Source organism: Zonotrichia leucophrys, chromosome 1A, assembly GCF_028769735.1.
Source record: "Zonotrichia leucophrys gambelii isolate GWCS_2022_RI chromosome 1A, RI_Zleu_2.0, whole genome shotgun sequence".
Lineage (NCBI taxonomy): Eukaryota > Metazoa > Chordata > Aves > Passeriformes > Passerellidae > Zonotrichia > Zonotrichia leucophrys.
In genome coordinates, this window is record NC_088170.1 from 1,178,888 (window position 1) to 1,203,044 (window position 24,157).

The 24,157-nt window shown below is 42.2% G+C and overlaps 1 protein-coding gene and 2 long non-coding RNA genes across 7 annotated transcripts in view; 1 reads left to right on the plus strand and 2 right to left on the minus strand.

Annotated features, from left to right (window-relative positions):
* Positions 1-1,533: 1,533 nt before the first annotated feature.
* LOC135456274 (uncharacterized) lies at positions 1,534-9,765 on the minus strand. Of its 2 annotated transcripts, none has more exons than XR_010442491.1 (3): positions 9,706-9,765; positions 8,051-8,227; positions 1,534-3,695 (listed from the first exon to the last, which is right to left on the minus strand). It is a non-coding gene; the product is annotated as an uncharacterized LOC135456274 (long non-coding RNA). The 2 variants fall into 2 exon arrangements; XR_010442492.1 differs by lacking the exon at positions 9,706-9,765 and adding an exon at positions 8,977-9,141.
* On the plus strand, positions 4,914-8,252 carry LOC135456280 (uncharacterized). The gene is made up of 5 exons (XR_010442494.1): positions 4,914-5,013; positions 7,098-7,160; positions 7,401-7,494; positions 7,704-7,788; positions 7,985-8,252. It is a non-coding gene; the product is annotated as an uncharacterized LOC135456280 (long non-coding RNA).
* A 1,273-nt stretch (positions 9,766-11,038) lies between the features above and the next one.
* The window catches only part of BCAT1 (branched chain amino acid transaminase 1), a 54,142-nt gene continuing 41,023 nt past the window's right edge, over positions 11,039-24,157 (minus strand). For all 4 annotated transcript variants that reach the window (XM_064734537.1, XM_064734546.1, XM_064734521.1 and 1 more), the window contains 4 exons: positions 22,878-22,963; positions 21,100-21,240; positions 20,284-20,358; positions 11,039-16,327 (listed from right to left, as the gene is read on the minus strand). In XM_064734537.1, the coding sequence (XP_064590607.1) occupies positions 16,286-16,327; positions 20,284-20,358; positions 21,100-21,240; positions 22,878-22,963 (344 nt within the window). In that variant the 3' untranslated portion in view covers positions 11,039-16,285. The remainder of the gene's footprint in view (positions 16,328-20,283; positions 20,359-21,099; positions 21,241-22,877; positions 22,964-24,157) is intronic.

The following is a 24,157-nucleotide window of genomic DNA, read 5'->3' on the forward strand; positions in this document are numbered from 1 at the left end:
ACGGAGCTCCTGCGATCCAGCAGCAGCATCCACAAACAATTACACTCTCAGTTGATGCTTAAAGCCTTGCTGTTTTACAGAAAATACACCCATACATTCGGGATGTGTCCCTAGCTAATTTTTTCAACTTGGAAATATTGTGAGAACCACCTTTCCCGTAATATTTGTAATTATGTAATTAATTTTGCCCGGAAATATTATGGCATGAATCTCTCTCTGGTGTTTATATCTGACACAGGCTGGTCTCTACACACTTTGCAGTCCCAGCACTGGCTGTACCCCCTTTGCAACTGTGAGCAGATGATGTGGAAGAAGGGAGTAATCCCCAAGGCAAGCATCTTCCCCTTCCATTTTCCTTGGCTCCTTCCAGCCCAGAAGCACTCCAAAAAGCTGAGGAACAGAGCAGTGGGCAGCACTGCCACTGCTGGGAGGAGGATTTGGTTTGTAACAGGGCATCAATGTGAAGCCAAAGGTCATTTTCTTGTCAAAGGTCTTGGGACTTCCCTGCACAATATAAAATAATTTACAAACCATCCCCAACAGCACAAAAACTCTGGAAATACTATCAAGAGCCTAGGGTAGGTAGAATCCCATGACAGCAGCAAAAGCTGTATCTTTTCTGAGTCTCACTCACAACTTTCGAATGTATCTGAAGGGATGCTAATTGTTAGCACTGAGGATGATGCTGTTAATTTCTGCTTCTCACTTTAAGCAGCTGTTGCAATCTTTTCACAAAAATGCAAAGGTTTGTAGTGGGGACAAAGTTAGGAGAACTGATGGGAGGAGATCTGAAAACACTAAACAAAGTGCTGCTGTACACAAGCTGCAAAGACCAGGACCATGTTGTCTAAATCTGTGATGTTTCCAATAGATCTGGCTGCAAAGATTCCTGAGAACAGGAGAGGGTAAAGATGACAAAAAAGATGAGCAACACTTCAAAATGTCTGCCGCCATAAACTTGGGATATCTTCAAACTCCTAGGAAAAAAAAAATATCCCTGATACAGTGTAAAGAGCTGTGTTTGTTGCAAGCTCCATAATACCTGCTACCTTTTTTTCTAAAGCTCTACATGCCCTAGAAGGGAACAAATTATTTTTAAACATAATTTTTTAGCACATATGATGGAGATGAAAGGTGAAATACTTGTATCAAGCAGTTTAAAAACAGTGAAGCCAAGGAAGACAGATGTTGGGTTTATTTAGCAAAATATCCTTAGGATTTTCAAGGTTGTTTTGAAGGGTTCTAAAACCTTGCTTATGATTTTGGGTTAGGCTTTATTAGTGATTCAAAAGTCAACTTAAACTGTATAATCAGCACATAATAAGGCAGGTATAGTAAGTCAGGTAATGACTCCTTGCTTTTTGCAAATGAATGAAACTGGTTTTCCTCATAAATAACAGAAAGGGGAGCAAGAAATTAAAAAAAAAAATAAATCATTCAAATTCAGGTGTGTTCTCCTTGAGTCTCTTGGATTCCCTCAGTTTTATATCCTGTAGCCCAGATAATGATTCACTGCTGCCTGGAAGGTAGGAGACCACTTTTATCTCCCAAAATGTGTTAGGACAACATGGCCTGGCTCACGTTTGCCTGAGGCTGAGCCTCTCCAAGCTCTGACCCTGCTCCATCCCCAGCTCCTTACCTGTTCCCTGCAGCAGTGCCAGGAGCAGGGCAGGTGTGAGCACAGCTGCATCAGGGGCAGATCCCACCCACCCACAGCTGGAACTGCAGCAATACAAGGGACAAGGCAGGTGTGAGCATTCACCTGCACTTGGTGCATTTCTATAAACACCAAAAGCAGCTTCACTGGGGATCTGCAGGGAAAATTTGTCCCAGTCTTTATCCCAGTCTCTAAGTGGCTGCTACTTCTAGCCAAGGCAAGAGTGGTGGTCTTTAGACAGGACCCCAGTGGGATGAGGAGACCCTGGAGGGCAGGGATGTGTTCAGGACACCACACATTGGCTCTGGCAGACAGCCAGTACATCCTCACAAAGGCGCTTGGCCAATCCTCCTCCCTGGCAGACAAGCACAGAGGGCTCAGGAGCAGCAGCCCCACCCCACGTCTTTCCACCAGGAAAACATCACTGAACACAGCATCAGAAAGGCTGGACTTAGCTGAAATCCAACCAGCAAAGAATTAAAAATTATTTTGTTATGACTCTGAATGCTGCTGGGGAATAACCTGGGGAGTAGTGATGAAAAAACAGAGAATGTGGTACAAGAAAATAAATTTACAAGGTAGCACTTCGGAGGTTAAGTGGATGGTGCTTGTGCTCCACTCTTAGGTAGACTGTCCCAAATGCTCCCCTTTGTACATTATTTCAGTATAAGAGGAATTTTATATTGGTTTTTATTTGGTTTGGAAGGAACATAGTACTAAAACTTTTAAATAAGTACAAAATTAATTAATACTGTTGTGTTTCTTGGCAGGACAAATATAGAAGTTTTAATGTTGAAATACACAACCTCTGTTCTCTGTATTTGGTTTTGCCTTTTTTTTTTTTTTTTTTTTAAGAGGACAGGGTACTGTATGGCCATGGAAGGATAATATTTTTTTGTTTGGAGGGTTGACCTGTTTTTTTTCCTACGCCACATTTAAAGCCTGGAAGGTTACCAGAACAAGATCCAATTTCCCAACCTATTCCAAATTCTGGTATCAGATAAATAATTGGTTATGGGTTAAAGCAAAAATGGTTACAAATGACCTTCTGGAGAAGTACTGCAGTCTGCTCCAGAAAGGAACATGGTAGGAGCACTTAGGGATGAAGGAAGGATATTCTGGTTTGAAACAAATCACAGAACATTAGAAAAGCTCTGCAAAGCCTGCTCTAGCTCACACAAGCTCCCAGGGCTGTCAGGAAAGCACCAAAGGCCCGAGCTGCCTGGGATCAGTGAGTTTAAAGGCAATCTGTTCTTCCTGAGCTGGGAGAGCCCTGTGAGACTGGGACTCTGTTCCAAACTTCTGCTAACAGCCATGCCAGCTAGGAGCATGGTGAATTGTGATTTTTGTGATTTCCCCAGCATAGCTGTGCCAGCCAAAGCCCCAAATGACTCCGTTGTTCTTGCAAGGAAAAAAAGAAGAAAAAAAGCCAAAAAAGTGCATTTCCTTGTACAACTTTTCCTGTGTGGGGCTGTGGCCAGGTATGGCTTTACTGTACAAACAGCAAATGCAGCTCCAGTGGCAGATCTGCAGCGCTCTGTGGGCACTGATGGAATGGCCCTAAGCACTTGCACAATGTCACACTTGGGTTGTAAGCAGGGCTGAAGGCTGATTATGTATAGCAGGTCTAAAAATCCTCACAGAGGCTTTGCTGTTCTCTTTGTGGCTGTTGTGTTGTGAGCTTAAAATGTGCAAGGTTATCCTGTTTTTCTTTTGTACACAGAAATTAACTTCTTTCATCCTTTCTTCTGCAATTTCTAGGGGAGGAGACAACAGCACACAGCCCTCCATGGATGTCTTTCTTCAGGTAGAAGAGCCAAGCAGGCATCTCAAGTGAAAGGAATAATTTGCTTAGAGAGTTAGAATTGTGATAAAGAACCTGGAGTCATCCTGCCTGTGGAGATCAGAGGGCTCACAACATGATTGCTGGAGACAAGGCAGGTTTTAGGTGCAAGCTGAAGGAAGAAAAGTTGGGAGTTCAGTGTTCCATCAGGGAACAAATGCTCCTGCAGTTCAGGCACTTTAAAATCGCATTAACCTGGAAAAGCAAAAGCAAGAACAAGACAGACACGGATGTAATAGACACTGACTGCAGGGGCTCCAGGGCAGATGCCAGCTCTTGCTTCCACAGTGGAGGTCACAGAAGAACCTTTCTGATCCTTTTTCTCGCCTTTTTCTTTCAAGCCATTGCGTTGTGTGTTTAAGCAACAAAAATAATTCACTGGTGAGCAGGAAAGAAGAGGCCAAGCACGGGTCTCGCTCTGTGTCACTGTCACATTTTCTGAAAAATCCCTTCACCAGGATTTCTTCCCCTGGGAAGCTGAGAAGCCTCAGAGAGAAATGAAAACAATAATTATCTGATTGCTTCTCCTGTGTTTTCTGCTTTGGAATGTGGTCTGGAGATTGTTTACCAACAGGTTATTGTTTGATTAATTTCTTGTGAATTTTTTTAAATTAATGACCAATAACTGTTAGGCTGTGTTGGGACTCCGGAAGCAGTCACAAGTTTTTAATTGGTATCTTGTTAAGCCTTCTGTAAGGATCCTTTCTCTGTTCCTTAGTATAGTTTTAGTATAGTATTCTTTAATATAATATAAGTATCTAAAATAATAAATTAGCCTTCTAAGAACATGGAGTGAGATCCTCCATTCTCCTTTGTCCTGGGGACCCTGAAAATACCCCAACTCTGTCTCAGCCACTTCCCCACATCTTGCACACCCAGAGATTAATTATCTGGTCAGTTGGACACGTGTGGTGACACATAAAGGAGCAAGAAGGCAGCCATGGAATAACCTCCTTGAGCAGGCACAGTGAGCAGAGCCAGGCAAGAGCCACAATCCCCAATTCTTTCTTCACCAACACACTCAGGCTCCTGTGGTGTTTTCAGGGTCCCCAGGATAAAGGAGGAATTGATGAATTTGACTCCGTGTTCTTAGAAGGCTAATTTATTATTTTCTTACATTATATTATGTTAAAGAATGCTATATTGAAACTATACTAAGGAATAGAGAAAGGATACAGACAGATGGTTTAACAAGATAATAATGAAAATTTGTGACTCCCCAGAGCCTTGACACAGCTGGACATGATTGGTCTTTAAGTTAAAACAATTCACATGAAACCAATCAATGACCAGTTGGTAAACAATCTCCAGACCACATTCCAAAGCAGCAAAACAGGGAGAAGCAATCAGATAATTATTGTTTTCATTCTTTTCTGAGGCTTCTCATCTTCCCAGGAGAAGAAATCCTGGCAAAGAGGATATTTCAGAGAATATGACAGTGACAGGCACCAAAGGGCTCCTGCAGCTCCAGCTGCACATGCAGGCAGGCAGTTCTGGAGCTGGAAGGTTTTGGGTAAGTCCCTGAACTGCAGCTCAGCCCATCCTTTCTCTCTGAAGCAATAACTAAAGTGGTTTTTCCACAGATGTCTGCAGGGCTTCCCCATTGTGTGGGCTTGGGTCAAGATCACAAAGCTGAACACAGTAAATGCCTCAAGTCTCACCTGTGTGGATTCTTTTGTGCTGGTCAGTGACATAAAAGATCTTTGCATTTGCAAAACAGCTGGTGCTCAACTAGGAAAAGTGCACATGGAAAAATTACGGGCACTAGAAACCTGAATTTCTGGAACAGACTCCAAAGCCTTCCTTGCAGCTTGCCTTCCTCCCCTGAGGTTCAAGCTGTGTTTGGTCCCCAGGCACAAAGGAGAAGGGATTAAAATGGACATTATTCTGCAATAAACCATAGCTCTGTGCCCAGATACCTGCTGCTGGCATCATTAATTTGCTTCTGAACGCTCAGAATCCCAGAAGGTGTCACCTGGGGCTGGGAGCAGAACGTTTAGGCAATGCAAACTCTCCCAAGGTTAGGTGAAAATGAGCTGGGTGTTTATTTGTTTAAGCCAGAATCCATACTGTAGGCTGACAAGGAATTCTAGAAGGCTTGGCCATGCATGAGCTTGATTTTTCTCGCATTTAAATGTCACTGTCAGCTGTAGGCAGTGCTCCAGCTTGTGAAGTTTTACTGAAACTGGAAGCAACACTGAACTTGGCAGAGATGTGATCACAAGGTTTAATTGAAAAATAAGCCTGCTATTACAAATTAATGTGGAGAAGGCATCCATGATGGAATCTGAATTCAGGTCCATCTGGCTCTGCTCATGGATCACCCAGCCTGCCATGCATCCACCTCTGTCTGCAGGGAGCTGTTACCCCCTTTTACAGCTGGAAACAGCAGCTAGGAGGGTCACTGTGGGAACCCAGGGCACAGGGAATATTCCTCTGTCTGCTCTGGGGCACCCTGACCCCCAGGGCAGCACTGACTCTGACCCTCATCCATGGAGAAAGTTTCCCAGACTTCAAGATAGACTGGAATCCACAAAAGTGTGAAATAGATTATAGAGAGCAGTGTAGGTGTGTCACTTGGTGAGAAATTTAGGTTTTTGGGATTTTTAGTATGCTGTGGATGGAAGCAAGATGGAGGGCACAGGATGTCATCCTGGGTTTCTTCTTCATGCTGCTTCTTCCTCCTTCTCCATGGGTTTGGGTGGCATTTTGTAATTGGGCAGAAAAATCTGCATTGCAGCTCTGTGGGGTCAGTTACTGGGTTAAAAGGGAAAATAATCCAGGTGTCAGTTCTTAACTGGACAGTTTAGTCTGAAAAGCCCTTGTAAAAGGAGATTGTTGGCCATTTTGTGCCTTCTAATGAAAAGCTGCTGAACTCACAGCAGTGAGACTGTTTGACTGATAAGAAATAAAAAACACCTGAGTGTGAACATGAACTACTGTCTCAGGTGCCTTCAATCCAGACTTAGAGAAACCCACAGCTGGTACCCCCACAGGTCACCTGTCCTGCTCCAAGGCACAGGAAGGTGCTGATCTTCCCTTCCTTTCCAGATTGCTTGTCATTTTTCCCTAAAGAAAATCACTTCTCTGATAAACTTACATTATGGGTTGCAGAGAAGTGTGTATTATGCACACCAAGAGAAGCAGTGTGTTTTAAAAATAAATCATTACAAGCCATCCTGGTTTTTGCAATTTACTGTAATTGCAGTTTGATTTTCAGTTTTGTTGTGAAAGATCTCAAACTTATCATTTGATGACTGAATGAAGTAGTAACTGTTACAATATTCTTGGTTGATTACTGATTATCTGGGGGTCATAATGTTATTTTTTCCCTGAATTACTTTTATTTTTTAAAATGAAAACCATAACACTTTCTGGCTACCAGCTCTACACAAACACAAAATTATTTTTCCTGATGATATCTGTTTTCTCAGAGAAAAAAACAGGTTAAACAACTCTACAGCAGATTAATTTTGCCCTGAACTTCAAATCTAATTTGATGAGAGTTTCATTGAGTCAAACATTGGCTCTCCTTCATGCTGCTTAAATTGCAGTAACAGATAATAAAGCCTTGTTCATGCTACTTTCTCTTTCCAGGAAAAAGTTGCCATAAAGAGGCTGTGAGGCTTGGCAGGGACATGCACGTGTTCAGAAAATAAGGTTGGAGTTTTAATATGATCTTATCCTTTAGAACTGGGGGAACTTTCCCTTTTTTCAGGCTGAAACTTTCGCTTATTGACGCCTCTCTTAAAAACACCTGGGTTGTGTTATCTTAGTACTAAAAAGCTTGTCAATATTACAGGCATGCAAAAATGGGTAAATAACACAGATTTTGATGTTTTGTTGCTGTTGAAATATGAAGGAAATGTGGAATAAGGAGTCTTCCTTTGTGCCACTCAGATATACCATAAGGGAATGTCCCAAGTGACCCTGAGAGCCAAAGGGGAACCATCCGGCTCTAAGATTCACCCCAGGAGATGTAAGAAATTGCAAGGTAGGAACTCAACAGCAATTACCTCTCCAAACCAGACAGCCACCTGACCTAAAACTGTGCTGATTGCTGATGGCCCATATGCACAATACCAGTCTCAGTTACAAGGCTTTCATGCACATATTGTTAAATAAGCCTCTGCCCAGGCTGGCAGATTGCAATCTGGATTCCCTGAAGTAAAAAAATTAAATATATAAGTTGTGCCTCTTTAGGAAGTCACACTGCAGAAGGGAAAAAATGCAGCACTTGGGGTCTCACTGGATTCCTTCCATGACATCAAAAATACAGGCAGCCAAGGTAGGTAATAGTGTCTTCAACTTCTTTTTTAAAAAGAAGCCTCATTTCAGCAATGTGATGGGACCAAAAGGTTCCTCAGACAGAATTCTTCCAGTGTGCAATACAAGGAAAGCCCACATCCCCAAAACTGTGTTTCTTTTGTCCTGAGGAAAACACACACAGCACAGCTCTCTTTGCTTCCCACCCCAACACACAGAGCCTACAAACGCAGCAGTCTGAGAGGCCCTTGAGAAATCAGAAGGGTTTTTGATTAGAGACTCACCTGAGAGCAGCCACCAGCGCCTCCCAGCCAGGACAGAGACACCAATGGATGATGGAGACACCAAAGAGAGCCCAAGGAAATGTCATTTCTCTCAGCAGGGCAGGGTGTCCCTCCAAGCACCTCTCCACCAGCCAAATAATGGCTTTGCAAGGGGAACTGTGAGGTGATTGCAGCCACCTGACAGCAAAGTAAACAAAGTAAAATTCTGATCACAACAAACCGAGCACAAGTGGGATCTGTCCCCATTGCTGAGTGATTTATCCACTCCTTCCCCTGCATGGAAAAGGGATTAGAGAGGATTTCTAACCTTAAAACCTTTCTAACCTTAACCTTAGCCATAAAAATATTCTACCTGCAAAAGGAGGGAGCAGCAAAGGGTACCTGTGCTATGGGTTATGCTTACAGGCTGGTATTTGTGGGAGTGCACTTCTAAGACAGGAATACGAACACCTGACAAACTTCCCAGATTTTCTGTCCTTTGTATGATACAAGGATAGATTCTGCAGTGGAGGGTGGGGATGGTATGAAGGTTTTAAGCATTTAAAGCAATGTGATTCTTAGGAGGATCCAGAACAACAGGATAGTCAGAACCCCATCCCAAGAGGTAACAAATCCTAGGACAGCAGGCTGATCTGTGACATTTTTCTGCAAATGTTAAAGCACTAAGGTTTCCTGAACAGATGGGCATATTTTTCACTGTCTGCTCTAGTCAGTTTTCAGACATGCCCTCATGACACAAAACCTTCAAAAGGTCCTTTCTTATCCAACCTGGGACTTCACAGTAAAGCAAATATTACAGACTTCACTCACAAGGTTTGTATGAGCTAAAGGAAGGTTAAAAAAAAAAATTAACCCAGAATTCAGCAATGACTTAAGCAAGGTCTGGTGCATTAAAGTTTAAGAGCCATAATAAAAGTGTCTGGCACCTGGGATATAAATCCTGATGTGTCATAGGGGCTGATTTCTGACTGGCTGCAGGTCCTTCACACAAATGCTGCTGTGGGGACGAGACCAGCCCTGCTCTCCCTGTGCTGGGCACCTGGGCATGTCCTTTCTCCTTCCCGTGGCCTCACAGCAGTGAGACTGTTTTACTGATAAGAAATCATAAACACCTGAGTGTGAACAGGAACTGCCTTCTCAGGTGCCTTCAATGCAGCCCCAGAGAAACCCACAGCTGGTACCCCCACAGGACTGGTGTGACACAGTAGATGAATTCCAGCCCTGTCACAAGGAGTGTCAGAGCTGGCATAGCTGTTTTACAGGGGATGGGGTTTCTGGCAGTGGCAGCCTCCCCACAGGTATTCAATTTGCACACCTATAAAGGGCAGATATAAAATCAACTCCCTCACACATAACAACCCTGCAGAGCACACAGCTCCAGACCCTGCCACAGCCTCAGCTGCACACCCAGATCAGGGCTTTGCCTACATCTGCCTGCGGGCAGATCCTGAATGAACATTTGCTGTGTTCTGAGGATGGCAGGTCTGTTCTGGGCATTCTCACAGTGCTACTTAACAGATCCCACACAGCCAATCAGTATTTAATCAGCTTTGTCTTTGAAAGGCTGTGTCTTCTATGCTGTGAATGTCTAAACATGCCTTATTCACACAAGTTAACTCAGACACTGTTGTCATCTTATTGCAAAGCTCCCATACCTTCTCAGTGATTTCTCATGTGCAGCTCCTCACAGCACAACCAACAAATTCCAACTCTCTCCTCACCCACCTAATCCACTCTTTTGTAGCACTCACCTTCTTACTGGACACAGCTGTGGCCTGTTCCTAATCTTTGCTGATTATGCAGCTGCAACTCCTCAGGTGTGAGACCACCTTCTGCACCATCTTTATTTTCTTACATTCTATCCCTGCGCAAGAGAACTTAAAATATTATATTACTTATGTAGTATTGTGCAGGTTATTTGCTTTCTGCTTTGCCCTCTCACTGTATGATTTTAAAACTATGGGTTTGGTTTTTTCTGGTCACATCAACTTTACAAGTTTGTATCCTGGATCAAAGCCCTCAGAATTGTTACTCTGCAGCCCCTGCAACCCAGTGCTGGTGGTGATGCTGCAAGTGCTTTACTGGACAGAGCTACTGCCAGCTGCTGAGATGTTTCAAATGGGAGGAAAAACAAAAAGGATTTTAAAAAAGGTCCCTGAAGCCCACTCAGCACCTTGTATGATCAGTCCTCAACTTATTACTACACAGGAAAAAAGTCAGATTCTATTCTGACATATTAGGCTCATTCTCCCAGCACTAATTAATAACTCTCAGTTATTAATCATACTTACCTATCTACAGCTTCCTTAAAGTGTCTTGTGTCAGCTTTCTCTGGAATCACTGAGAACCAATCCAGGTGGAAAATGTACCCTGATGCTTAATTTCCCAAAGCATGGATCAGCACTATCTTTAATCGCAGTATTCCCTTCCCTGGAAAGGGGGACTACATAAAGTTTTTTTGAAAATATAGCCACCACATATGGCAAATGTCAAGATTTTAATGAAACTCATTTTCAGTACTTTCCATCTTCAAAAGGCTCCCCACTGGTTAAAATATTTGGGAGTAATGACTGTTCAAAAATGTCCTGTGAAGTAAGTGCTCCAAGTATAAAGCTGTTTTCTGGCATTCTCTCCCTTGACTTCATCACCCCCAAACCCTGAGAATGGGAGCTGCATTCAATCACTGCTACACAGTCCTGGCATATTAAAAACTCCTTCATGGTTAGCAGGTAGGCACTTTTCTTGCTTAATTTGTCCAGCATTTTACTGTAAGTGAGAGAACTGGCTCAGCCTGCAGGCTTGGCAGGGTAGGTGCATGTCTGCCACTGCAGCCTTGCTTTGCTGTTCTTGCATGCCACACTTCATCCACATTTTATTTTTTCTTTTAGTCCAACCTTCAAGAATTTATTTCATAGCAGCTCCCATCTCTGGGATAATTACACTTAGTTAGCTGCACTCAACACCAATGATTTCGTAACATGCCACAAACAGGTGCCAATTAAATTCCTTTATTGGAGACAGAAACACTGAATTTGAATACAGAACATTTGAATACAGATCTGATGAAGGAAAACTGCAAATAGTATAGACTGTTTCTACTGCCAGCAAAATACAGTTCTTACAGGATGTACAGACACACAAATATAGTGCTTCTCTCACGCCAGATGGTCACTACGTAACAATGCCATTAGGAGCTCTTAATTGTGCTTCTAAAAACCTTTAGAGAAGAATGAGGTAGAGTTTCCTTTAGTTTATCCAGTACTTTTTCACACATCTGTCCTTTACTGCTTTTATATGCTTCAGATTCTTGTAAAATACCCAGTTAACTTTCAGCATTTGAGAAAACAGAGACCCTTCAGAGGTGTTTATTTCTCCCACCCTAGGCTGCTAACTTCCCACTACAATTTCAGTAACCACTTCTGCACCCTCCTAAATGCCTCAAAGCTCAAGTAGGTTGGGACTTCTGGCTTTCCTACAGAAATTGTCTGTAAACAGCTTCAGATGAAACGGTAACTTGTCCTCATTATGGCAAAGAACTTTCTGTATTTTGTCACCCAGTGGCCAAAGGAGTCCAGGAGACAAAGAGAACAGATCCACCCTTTGTGAACATTCTGGACTAGGAAATAGTGTTAATGTTGTGTTTATCTCCTGCTTGCAGCTCCAGTCCACCACTGGGCTTAATACAAAAAGAGAATCCACCAGTGACCTGTTAGATGGTTTGGAGCATCAGCTGTTTGACCAAATATTCCACTGTTTTACAAGATATGAAAGTGCTGCAGCTTTCAGTGAAGATACAGGGGCCCAAGCTGAAAATGTAGGCACAGATGGAGGTGTTTGAGCAGGTGAAGAGCATTAATACCAACTTAAATCCCAACATCAGTCTCTGATCCTGCTAGAGTTGTGGTGGTCCCTCAGTGGACTCACCAAGAGTGGATGTGATGTGCTGCTGCCCTCCTGCCTCACTGGCCTGAGGGGTATTTTCATTTTCACTCTTGCTCCTCTTCCTGACACAGCAGATTTTCCACTCACTGCTCTGGTCTTTGCTGCCAGCACTCAGCACTCAGTTTAGCACAAGCAGGGTGCAGTTATGTCACCCAAAATGATCACAATTCTAGTGGTGACCAAGTCACTGTGACCAGGGGGTTTGGCATACACAAAGAAGGTGATTACATAAAGAATAAGTATGTTTAAGCAACTGCAATGTGATAGTGTAAGACAACAGTTCAGCAACACTGCATCAGAACTCTAAAATGAAAAACAAAATTTTTATAAAAGGTGCAAAGTTTAAAAGACTCCATGTTCATACCTTGATCACTCTGATCGTAGAAGGACAGCAAATCTGTTTCTGCAAGACAGAACCACCTGAGAAAGCTTCTGAGCTCCTCTACCTCCCCCTGAATTCAAGAGGGCTCCTCCTCTAATTAAGCAGCTCTGAGATCAGTCCAAGCTGTTTTTATGTCTACCTCTTGGAAGACAGACATTTCAAATAACTTGCACTCCAAATGACTTTCAAATATCACATTTTTCCGAATTACCATTCCTCACGCCTGAGGATAAATAATAAAACTAATACACAGGAAAGGATCTGTGGTATCTCTGTGTTGAATTGGGCAAACCCAACAAGAGGTTATGTACAAAGAGGAGGAGTGGCTGATAACTGATTTTGGCTTGAGACAGTTGAACAGGTGTAAACAATGGCTGGGCAGAGATCTCACTACCTTGCTTTTGTCTTACCACTCTTCCCTTCTATAGCCCAGAAAAATCCTGTTTGCTTTGCCCTGCTCTGGCCTGACCAGGTCATCTACCCCAGGAACCCTTATCAGCATCCTCACCTGGCTCTGTCCCTGCCATTCTCAAGGAATTTGCCCTCACTGCAGTTAACAATTTGGTTAAATAATGCCAGTTGCTGGAACCGTAATTCTTGGCACCAGAACAACTTGCACGAAATGCCAGTTTCATGAAAATCCTGTTATTTGAAGGACTTTTTTCTTAGTCATGAATCATGCTAACCAAACTTAAGATTAAGGACATGCTCAATACTGAAAATAATAATCAAAAGAATGCAGAGAAGAAAGAACATATGAAAATTAGATTTCAGTATTATCATTTTAAAGTACAGTGTTTGTAAAACATAAGCATGTGAAAGGCTGAATCTCATTTGATCAACCCAATTAAACATTAAATAATCGCAGCCAATTATGCAAATATCACACAACAATATTAATTTGTTGATCTTTTTTGAACAGTTTCAAATTTTCCTAATGTTAGACTATCTTATGTCTTAAATGATCAATTACCAGAACCATAACTAAGTGATGAAGAATGGATAATTGCCTAGTTATGATGTACCATACTCTTTCTATGTAAATCTGTTGCAATTAAACAAATAGGGCACATGGAGAAAAGATGTGCAGATGTTCTTTTACAATCTGTTACTCGCTCAGGGAATACCACAGCTCCCTCCTAAATTTCACAAGTGAAAACAAGGAGAATGCAATACCAAATACTGACTGTTATTTACACATGTTATTTCTTTCCTTTGGTTAATGGGATAAAATGCACTGCCACAATTCAGAGTAGGACAGCAGGCAACATCAGAACAATTTCCTGTACTATACTGATCTGTCAGCTCTCTTAGTTAGGTTTCAAAGTTTAAAATCTAAAACCTATTCCCCTGGATTCCACTTGGAAACAAGCATGGCCTTGAGCTGACACAGACAGAGCAAGGCAAGTATCCAAGATGTTAAAGACAACAATTAACACACACCCAACTCCACGTTTTCATTCTTCCCTGGGAGAAAAGACCACTCATTTCTGTGGGTCATTCCACTACCAAATCTCCTCATTTTGAGTCTCCATAAGCAGAAAAAACAGAAGTGTCTGTCTGGTCAGTGCAGGAAACGGTGCAAAACACAACAAATGAAACCACCTGGTTCATGTTAAATAACTGGCAACCAATTTAACAACTTAACCAATTTAACAACTTCCAGGTTTACATTTCAGTAAAGTAATTTTTCTAACTGGTCCTTATTCATTCTGCCTAGTGAACAGATTGCTGCTGGTATACTGAGGCCTTCACGGGGATTTCTGATATGTGGTATCATTTATCAGCTCTGTCAAAGCTGAGATGTTCAGGTATTGCACAACCACTTTGCCATGTACCCGAACTTAGATATTTTCACTCTTCTGTTTGCTGATAAATCAAAGATGAACTTAAGGGAAGGAATAGATTGTTCAGTACCAGTAAGCCACAAATGGCTGCTCATTACAGAATCTTCGGAGAGCTCCACTCCACACTCCGGTTAAAGGCACACTTTGATTTCAATACTGGTCTCATTGGATAAAACTCTCTACCCCATGTTGCACCTTGACCTATTCCCCATGTTTATGTTCCAGCCATCTAATTGAATAAAAGCAAAGACTACCAGTTAAATAAAAGGAAAGACTACCAGCAGCTTATAACACATAGTAAGATACTGAACAAAGACCAGCACAGGATACAAATTCAAACGTCACAACACTATGGCTACTATGAGTGAAACAACATTTTTGCTTGCAGTTGTAGACTAAAGAAAAAATTATCCGTCAATTTTTAACAACAGTTACATTGTCAGAGAGAACCTTCAACTGTTCTTCATTAAAAGATCATATTGGGCTGCAGTCAAAGACAGGAAAAATCATCTGAGAGAGCAGAAGAAAGTGATGGCTAAGGAGTGGTCTTCAGAATGTGACCAAAAATGAACAGGAAACCATAAGGCTGCTCTTTAACAGCTGCATAAGGCATGGATGGTCCACTAGAAATTATATTTTACTTTTTAAACTATGTTAACAAATGCCAGTAACTACAAAAGAGAGAGATACTGTTGGTCTTAAAAAAATTAAAGTGCTAAATGTTTCCCTTAATACTGGTGCATCTCTACTGCAAACTAGAACAAGAAATGTTTCACTTCTACTTCTTATAGGACTCCAATAAAGTGTCAATAAAGTTCCGCCAGTTTTATACTGAAGTAGCACTTTGGAACATTGCTAGAGAATATGGTTATCCTTTTTGGCAAGAGGTATCTTAAAGCTGTTCAACAAAGCTGTGTGCAGGAGGAGAGAGCTAATAAATATTGCAGGATGGTCGTTGGTGAACATTTGCAGAAGTTACTTCCCCAACTGTGGCCTACATGCTCTGTATTGCTTCCAAAGAATCAAGGCTGCATGTGAGAAAGCAGCAGTCTATGAATTATGTGCTTACCCAGAATGAAATCAGGGTTTGAATGAAGCCTCTTTCCTTCCAGACACGTTCTGCTGACAACACTGCTTGCTCCTTAATGGGAAGGCCCTTCTGCAGTACATGTGGCAATGGAGGCTGAATACAGCAAGTATGTGAAAGGGACAAGGAAAACATTTTTGTGATCTAAATTATGTGAGTGGGTGATGGAAGAAACTCCTCAATCCAAACGTTTGGCTTCTTTGAAGAATGGTTCAATTTTCACAGCCAAAGTCGTCTAATCTCATTTTTCTAGACACTCACCTGTAAGGCAACACTGTGTCTGCAGAGCCCAGCTCTGCTAGGCCAAAGGGGAACTTTTATCTCATTTTTAAAAGCCTGACACAGCCTTTTAGATCATGCCTAGGAGGATGTACTCAACTCTCAGAGAGAAATGCACTGCCCTAGCAGGCACTGCAAATCCCCACAGAGGGAAGGGCAAGATGCCAACAGGAACCATCCTGCAGAATTTTGGGCTAAAGAACAGAGTTATTGGACAGAGTAGGAGGGCATCTAACAGGCTAGGCAAACTCAGGAATCTCCCATAGCAGCAGAGTAAGAAAGGATGGAGTGTATGGCTAAATTTGCTTCCCAAACACAGAGCAAAAGGCAGAATAATGTCAACAGAACCCTGTGGGCAGCTAACAGGCAACATCCTCTGTGGGTGGAGGCAGTAAACAAACCAGGCTGAAGAGCAGTTGAAGAGCATTTTACAAGTTTCCAGACTGTATATAAGGAGGCACTAAGAAAACCATTGGGAAAGTTCTATTGCTAACATTTAGCACCTCTACCAAGAAGACAGGCTTCTACCAAGAGGATTACAGCAGAAATCAAAACGATTGTGTTCACGTTTGCCAGATTGTGGAAACAATCATCCTAGGGAGCAAATTGATACTGGGACTATGCTACACACTGGCAGCTACAGAATTTGTCACTGTTCAGATGTCACGTGTGTCTGGAGGCTCTGGACTCTGCCACCTTCATGGTACCACCATTGCCCAGTCGCTCTCTTCTCTTCCATACTGAAACAAAGCAAAAAATGAAGTTTAAGAATAAAAGTTAAAAGAATCAGTGTATGTTTATGATAACTTTTTAGGTCTATCCATAGTAATGTTCATTTTCACTGCTCTAGTTTACATTATTTTTTATGCCTTTACCTGCCTCTGATTTGGGCATGGACTAGAGACAGCTTGCTTTGCCCAGAGCTGATACTCAGCACACATGATACAGAACAGCCCTGCTTCACTTCCACCACTTTAATGCAGTTACTCCCTGAGGCCTGCTCACTAATTCACTCAGAAGTATGCCTCTGCTCAAGCTCCAATAAACAAACACATTTCATTTTATTTCTTTTTATTGTCAAGGTGGCTTTTTATTACAGCATTCTGATTGAATGTAAAATAAAACCATCACAAATACCACAGAGTGCAATTAGGGGGAATTGTAATCCAAAATAAAACAAGTTGTCTTTCTGTACACAAACAAATGGGATCACCAGGCAGAAATGAAGGCAACCTATGGCATGCAGCCACATCCACTTCCAGGGGAGCACTCAGCCCCAAGGCAGCACTTCTGACAGCTAGACTGGTTCCATGTTCTAAAGCTCTGTCAGAAGTCCTGTAAACAATGCTCCAGAGAGACCCCAAAACACACACAGGGCTCAAGCAGGTAAATAATTCAGAGGTGGAGGGAAAGCAGCAGATGGGAGTCCCTTCCCTTAGAGTGTTATATTCAGGGAGCCTAAAAACACCTTCAACCAAGAAATGAAAACTGATTTTAGAGGCTTTATGTAGGCCAAAAAGATCACTTAATTTCTCCAGAGTGGAAAAAAATAAGTTCCTCTAATACAGGTTCTGCATCAGCAGGAAAAGTGATAACAGGTCACTAAAGCAGGGAAAAGACAAAAGCTCCAAGTCAGGATGAGCCAGAAGAAACACACTTCTAGATCCACAAAGGAAAGGTGTTCAGTGAGTTTGTGTTTTAGCCTTACTCCAGCAGGCAAGGCTCTAACTGACCTTCAAAATTATTACATCTACTTCTTTTCATTATTAATTCTGCTGCTCCTTTTCTGCAGCTGCAGTTATCTATAAATTTTGTTATCTTTAGGCAGCAGTATCATCCAATGCTCCAATACAGAAATTGTGGCAGGGACCAGTCTGAGTTGCCATTTGATAGAGTTTGCACCTGCTCCCAGAATTAAGAGGGGAATGAAGCTGCAATACCACAATGAAAATAATTTCTTACTGCAAATAAAATCAGATTTAGCTTCCATTTTTAATTCTGTCAAGGGCTTTGTGATCTCAGTCTAGTCAATCCAGTCCCTCTTCCAGTGTGCACCACTCCTTTTACAAATTTTAATTTGTAAAAGTTAACACGTACATGGTCCTTTCCTGGTTGTTTTCCACTGCCCAGAGAAAGAAAGGGGCTTTGATTAAATGTCTCTTCTCTGCTGTCTTGCCTGCAGTGTTTAAAAGTATTTAATATCATGTAGCACAAGCAATATATCATATTCTCTATCCATCCCTTCCAAGTTGCAGCTTAATCCCTGTCATAAAGGGCACAGCAAAACCTTGTTTATTCTCAAAGCATGGGTGCAAACCCACAGAAACATGAGTATTTCAGTGAGTGTATTCCCACAGAAAAAACCTCATCCCTGAATCTTCTAACTTAAGCAGGTATGGGAGAGTGTACTGTTACTAATTCATTCATAAGCACACCATTAATTTATATAATGTATGTTCTTCAATTTGAAGTCTTTATCAGCCTTTAGTAACCATGATATCCATTCAGTGACAGGAAGGGAAATGTGCATTGCAGTGCCACCACTGTCTCTCTCAAGTGGCATGAGAAATTGAATCAGTTCTGCCCATGAGGTTCTGATTTGTCACTCCAGCTCTGGTTCCACTGAGCAGCTGCTCCCATCTACAGACATCCCAATCAACGGGGCAGACTTGCAGGAGAGCAGCATGAAACCACACTTGGAAACACAGCAATGAAGAGAATATGGAAATAATAAAAGCAGCATGCAGTCTACCCAAGGGAACTGGTATGAAAACACTGGATATGGAGCCTGCACCTTTGGTCACAGGTTCACATGCAGAACGTGGTGGTGCTGAGAATTTTCACTTTTTTACAAATTCCCATGGTTCAACATGAAATGGATACACTGCCCCAGTTCAGGCCACAGAACAGCACATAGACCAAAGCTGTGTTTGACTGTGATTTCTATTGCACTTTATGCTTCAAAACTGGAAGATTCTTTGGAATAACAGCCTCAGGTTGTCCAAATGATTCGACAATAATCCAGTGATAATGCAAAGAGATCTGTTATCTTTTCCTTCTGGTGGAGAATATAGAAGATCTTGGTCGAAGATTCTCCTCTAACATTTTAAGGTTATTATGTAGTCCCTTTTTTGTCAAAGCATTGTTTTCTGTGCAACATCATGGGATCCTTCTGGATATGAGCCCAGCTCTCCACAGATAGAAAGGTGCAGAAACACAACCAGCAACCACTGATTGACTCTTAATGGGGAAGCAACATCCAACCTCTTTAAAATAAATGATTTTAAAAATGGTTTTCAATGATTATGTGTTCTAACTCTCCTCATTTTTTTAAAAAAGAGAACCCAGAATTAAGTATACACATCAGTCCAGCATTTTCCAGGAGTAACAAATTTACTCCTGTCATGTAACTTATGAACACACACTGGGTGCACAGCTAAAATGTGAAAAAGTCCATATCAACAGGCAAGTGAAGTGAAAAGGTCCCAGAAAGATAATGTTTAGCAACAATCCACACTTTTTCAGCTTCCTCCTGAGCCTTGGCTGGTGGTGGAACACCAGGGTGGTAAGGCAAGAGGCAATGGGCAGGAACTGATGGCCAGGAAGTTCCACCTGAACATGAGGAAGAATTTCTTTATTGAGCAGTGACCAAGAACTGGACAGATTGTCCAGAGAGAGTGTGGAGTCTCTCTCACTGGGGATATTCCAAAACTGGACACAATCCTGGGCCATGTGCTCTGGGATGACCCTGGTGGGCCCTTCCAGCCTGACCCCTTCTGACCCTCTGTGATCAGAGAGGGCACGGAAGGACCCCAGGGAAAAGGCTGGATACCTCTGTCTTCCACTGCTCACTGTCTCAAGGGAGAAAAACACAGATCACAGGATTACTGGCAGGAACATAAAAATTTTAGTGGCAAATCTAAGAACACTTGGAGCCAAAAATGTAGAACGGAAACCATCAGAGTCAATCGGAAGAAATACTGGCAATACTGCCAAGCAACTCCTATCAGATCTTAAATAAAGGGGCTTTGTAACTTGCCAAGCTCTTCTCCTATCCCCAAATCCCCCACACCATAAACTACACTAAATAAGGAAAAAAAAACCAGGAAACTTTAATAAGAAGGGCTATCACCTGCTGCTCACTGACTTCACCTGAAATGGTTTCTGAAATGCCCAGACATGGAGATACAGCACAGATTCCAAACAGACTTTGATATTTAGCACATGACAGAGAATGGAATTGCTTCAAGAATGAGAAGTGATCGTGTGATTGGAAAGATAATGAGAAATGGAAATGGTGATGAGCTGGCTGTGCCCAGTGAGTGTTTAACTGCCTCACTGATTAACCTGTACTCATTTGTGATTGTGGTTCAGATGCTTCATAATCCTGTCTTCTTCCCCTAAAAAGCAGCCTCTAACAACAGTATTTGATTTCACTGATAACAGTAATATCTTGCAACTCTTACCCACCTTCCAAGATGAGTAGGGGAAAATCACACTATGCTTCCTCTCTATACTTCATCTCTACCATACTTTCTCCAGGAAAGAAAATTGGCAGAATTATCACATTACACAAAGGATCTACACTATTATATAATGCCATCTGTAGCTGCACTACCAAAAATATTATTTTCTATTCCTTTCAAATGTTAACCTTTTATTATTTTACCTGGTTACAGAAGAGGAAACACCTTACCTGGATATCAGTTAGCTTATTCAGGAAACGGGTTGTGACCTCAGGCCCATTCTCCATGGTTGGGATGTTCAAGTGCTGGCATGGAACAAAGGAGAGGAAGAAGGGGAGAGAAAGAGAGTAACATGTTATTACACATTATTCTTTATAGCTTTACATGTATATGAATACCTTATGATTGCCAGAAGTTTTAATAAATATTTATCATGCTGGCCAGCCCTCCTTATGAGTACGAAAGGGTGGTTAGTTTGGGGGTTTGTGTTGGGTTTTGGTTGGTTTTTTTAAACAGGAGGGTGTTGCTAAGCCAGTGAAAAGTCAAAGAGTTAAACTGTTATGCTCTTGTTCAAGAAAGGCCAACCTAAGCCTTCCAAAAGATCTGTCCAAAATGGAGGGAATATTGTGCAGGCAGGAGAGGTAACATTATATACAGCATTTCATTTCAAAGTGTATTGTGTAGAAATACAACACTTATATTTACAGTTCTTCTCACTCAGCACCTCCATGTCTCATATTATGTTAGCACCAGGTAATGTCAATACATTTATTCTACTTTATTAATTCAGGAAGTATCACCTAACAGATATTTATTGTACTTATCATGTTTAGTGGACAAAGCACAACCTTTTATGCAGCTGCACTGCCCCATGTGCTCTGAACAAACTTTGTGCTGACTAAACAGCACCAAATCAGCTTTACAGTCTGAATTCCACCTGTGCAGGAGAAATCTCCCACAGTTGCAAATAACTCTGAGAAAATTCAGCAGAAAGAAGGAAAGGGGTTACAAAAAAAAAAAAAAAAAAAAAAGAGACATTTCCTTACCTTGCCCTTATATAAAATTTTGGAGATGGGACATACAATGCAGGCTGTTCCAGCACCAAACATCTCCTTCACTCTGTTCTTTTCCAAGGCTGCTGTCAGGTCACTCATGGTGATGTATCGCTCAGACACTTTGAATTCTCCCTGCACAAAAAGCAGCAGCCATCAAAATTGGAAAAACTTAAAAAAAAAACATTACTGTTTTTGTTTTCTGAAACATTTCCAATAGGACTTTAGCCTAGTGACAATAAGTGAAATTTTGACTCTGATCTTGTGATGATTTTCAATCATGCCAGTGTCACACAAGATAGATTTTCATCAAAAGAATGCCCTACAAAGATGCCAGTGGTTTGCCAGGTGCAATGCTGATGATTAAGTGGCACATCCCTCTGGTTTGGTGCAGAGTATCACATTAGGGAATAACAAAGAACAATTGTTATGGGACACTGGATCTCTCTCCTCATGGTCTCTAGCATGTTAGAGTTTGTCCAAGAATTACTCAATTATATCAATTTGCATCCCACTCTCAGACAATTCCTAAGCAAGATACATTCTGTTGATTAATTTCACCTGCCAGGCCAATTTGTGTGATCTATTTTTTTAATCCCTAGTGAAACATTCCACTGCAGCCTGCACACAGCTGTCACATACCAAAATTAACTGTACTACAGGTATGAGTAAAGCCATTTGACTGCAGTCTTAATACTGGGAGTGTTTTACCTTCTACAAGGGTTGAAGAATGCATAGGAATCAACTGAAGGGATGTGTTTCAAGAAAAAAAATCAATGTCGGACTTTGCAATTTTTATTTCATGTACACGGTACTCCTGTTATCCCGCTCTGAGCATAACCCCAGCCCAATCCAGGAGACAGCATCCTGGGCCTGATGAGCTTCTGGCTGTGCAGCATCCTTAGCCAGGCTGCAATAAAACCTCTGAACACAGCAAGGCAGAGTTTGCTGCATTTCAAGACATGACCCAGTCCAAGTAAGCTCGTGGATTGCTGCACTACAGAACAGGAACAGGAGGCAGACAGATGACTGCAAGACTGTGGCTGGGCAGGCTGCATGCTTGTTAGCAGAAACACGGTTGGAAGCATGAGAACTAAATGCAGAAATAATGAGCTGATGGCTGAAGTGCTGCTAAGGTCATGCACAGTAATTCTTTGTTTCCTTGCTCTAAGCGCTGGTACCAGTGGATTTAATGAGAATTTTCATGTTAAATACTGCATGGAGCTGCTTTAACAAGCTTGGTATTGTTCTGTGTGACAGGTGTGGGTGTTCTGGAGAGGCTCCTGAGAATCCCTGAATGAGCACACCCTGAGTTCCCTTAGGTTAATGGACTGAGTGCATGCTCAGCCAGTTCTGTCAGCAGCACCAAGCTGTGTGGTGGGGCTGACAGGCTGAAGGGAAGAGGGGACATCCAGGGGGATGAAACCCCTGAAAGCAGGGTTTCTGCCAGGCTGGACACAGCTCTGAGCACTCTGATCCAGTGGAAGATGCCCCTGCTCACTGCAGGGAGGCTGGAATAGATGGTCTTTAAGGTCCTTTCCAGGCTGGATGGGCTCTGGGCAGCCTGGGACAGTGCAAGGTGTCCCTGCCATGGCAGGGGCTGGAATGAGATGATCTTTAAGGTCCCCTCCAACCCAGGCCTTTGTACGATCCTAGGAAGCCAGACTGGTCTATGATTGATGATTCAACCAAATCAGCTGAACTTCAACCAGAAATGACTTCTGCTGAAGTTATAACCTGACAATTGAAACCACTGCTGCCAAAGCACTCACCCAGCTGCGTGCCAGTTCCAAAATGCTCTGCCTTGTCACTCCTGGAAGGATGATGCCATCTAAAGGTGGCGTGGCCAGCTCATTTTCTGCCAAATAAAAAAGCACTGGTTGAAAAACAATCAAAGAAACAAACACAAGTTTACTGATATTACACCAAACACGTGGGTCCCTTACAGCTCAGGATATTCCACGATTCTGTGCCACCAAAAACAATCCCTGCCCTGTAAGATGCAACATTTCTCAGAGTTCTCCAAGAACACAAACAGATACTTAGTTCAGTAAGTTGTTGCTGAGTGTTTGGAACCTTTTATATTCACCTTTTATTATAACCTTTAGATATTAATGTATTAAATATGTTTCTTCCTCACCTTTTGGGCAGGGAAGAAACATTTAATACATTAACATATACATGCCTAATGCCTTGGAGGTGGTTTTATTCCTCAGTGCATTGTATATATAACTGTGTGACTTTTTAATGCAGCCACCTCTGGATTTATTCATTTGGATTCTCCTACCAGTGCTTCCAAGTTCCTTTTATGAGGATCCATACACACACCAGTAATAGGTGTAACCTGCCATGCCAGAATGTACAGAAATGCTGCCCTAGAACAGGCTGTATGCTCTGCTCTGGTTTCACTAGCCCAGTGTCACTCTACAACCTATCCCAGACTTCCGTTTCCATCAGCCCTCTCTTCTTCCTCATACAGTCAGGAATGACAGCATTCCCTTTTTGGAGTCTGCCTATCGTCACTGCTCTTTGTGATGCGTATCTGGTCCTCATTCTGGCTCAACTATCACAAGGGAAAGACTTTAAAAACTTCCATGAGCCACAGGACTCACCTGACTCTAAACACCGCAAACCTAAAATTCTGCATTTGTGACCCAGTCACAATCTAATACGCACCTTTCTTTAGCAGAAAACTTCAGATACTGTGGACTTTGCCACTAAAGATTGGATTACACTTCCCTGCCTGGTGATGTTGCCACAGATCTTGCCCAGGACCTGTTTAAGCTCAATAATATGTATTAATTGATTTGAGCTACTTTGAAAATGTGCCAGGCCAAGCCAGCTGCCAAACAGCACTGAGCAGACAGGACATGAAAGTCTCAGAATGTTCCCAACAGGCTGCTCTGGAGAATTCTGTAAGTGCGCATGTGATGCCTCCCAGCCTGGGGCCAGCCAGGGAACATCTGCTCCCCTGGGATCTGGCACGGATGGTAACACCATCCAACAAGGCATGCCAAAGCTCATCCTCCCTGGGAACTGATGCCAAAGCAGG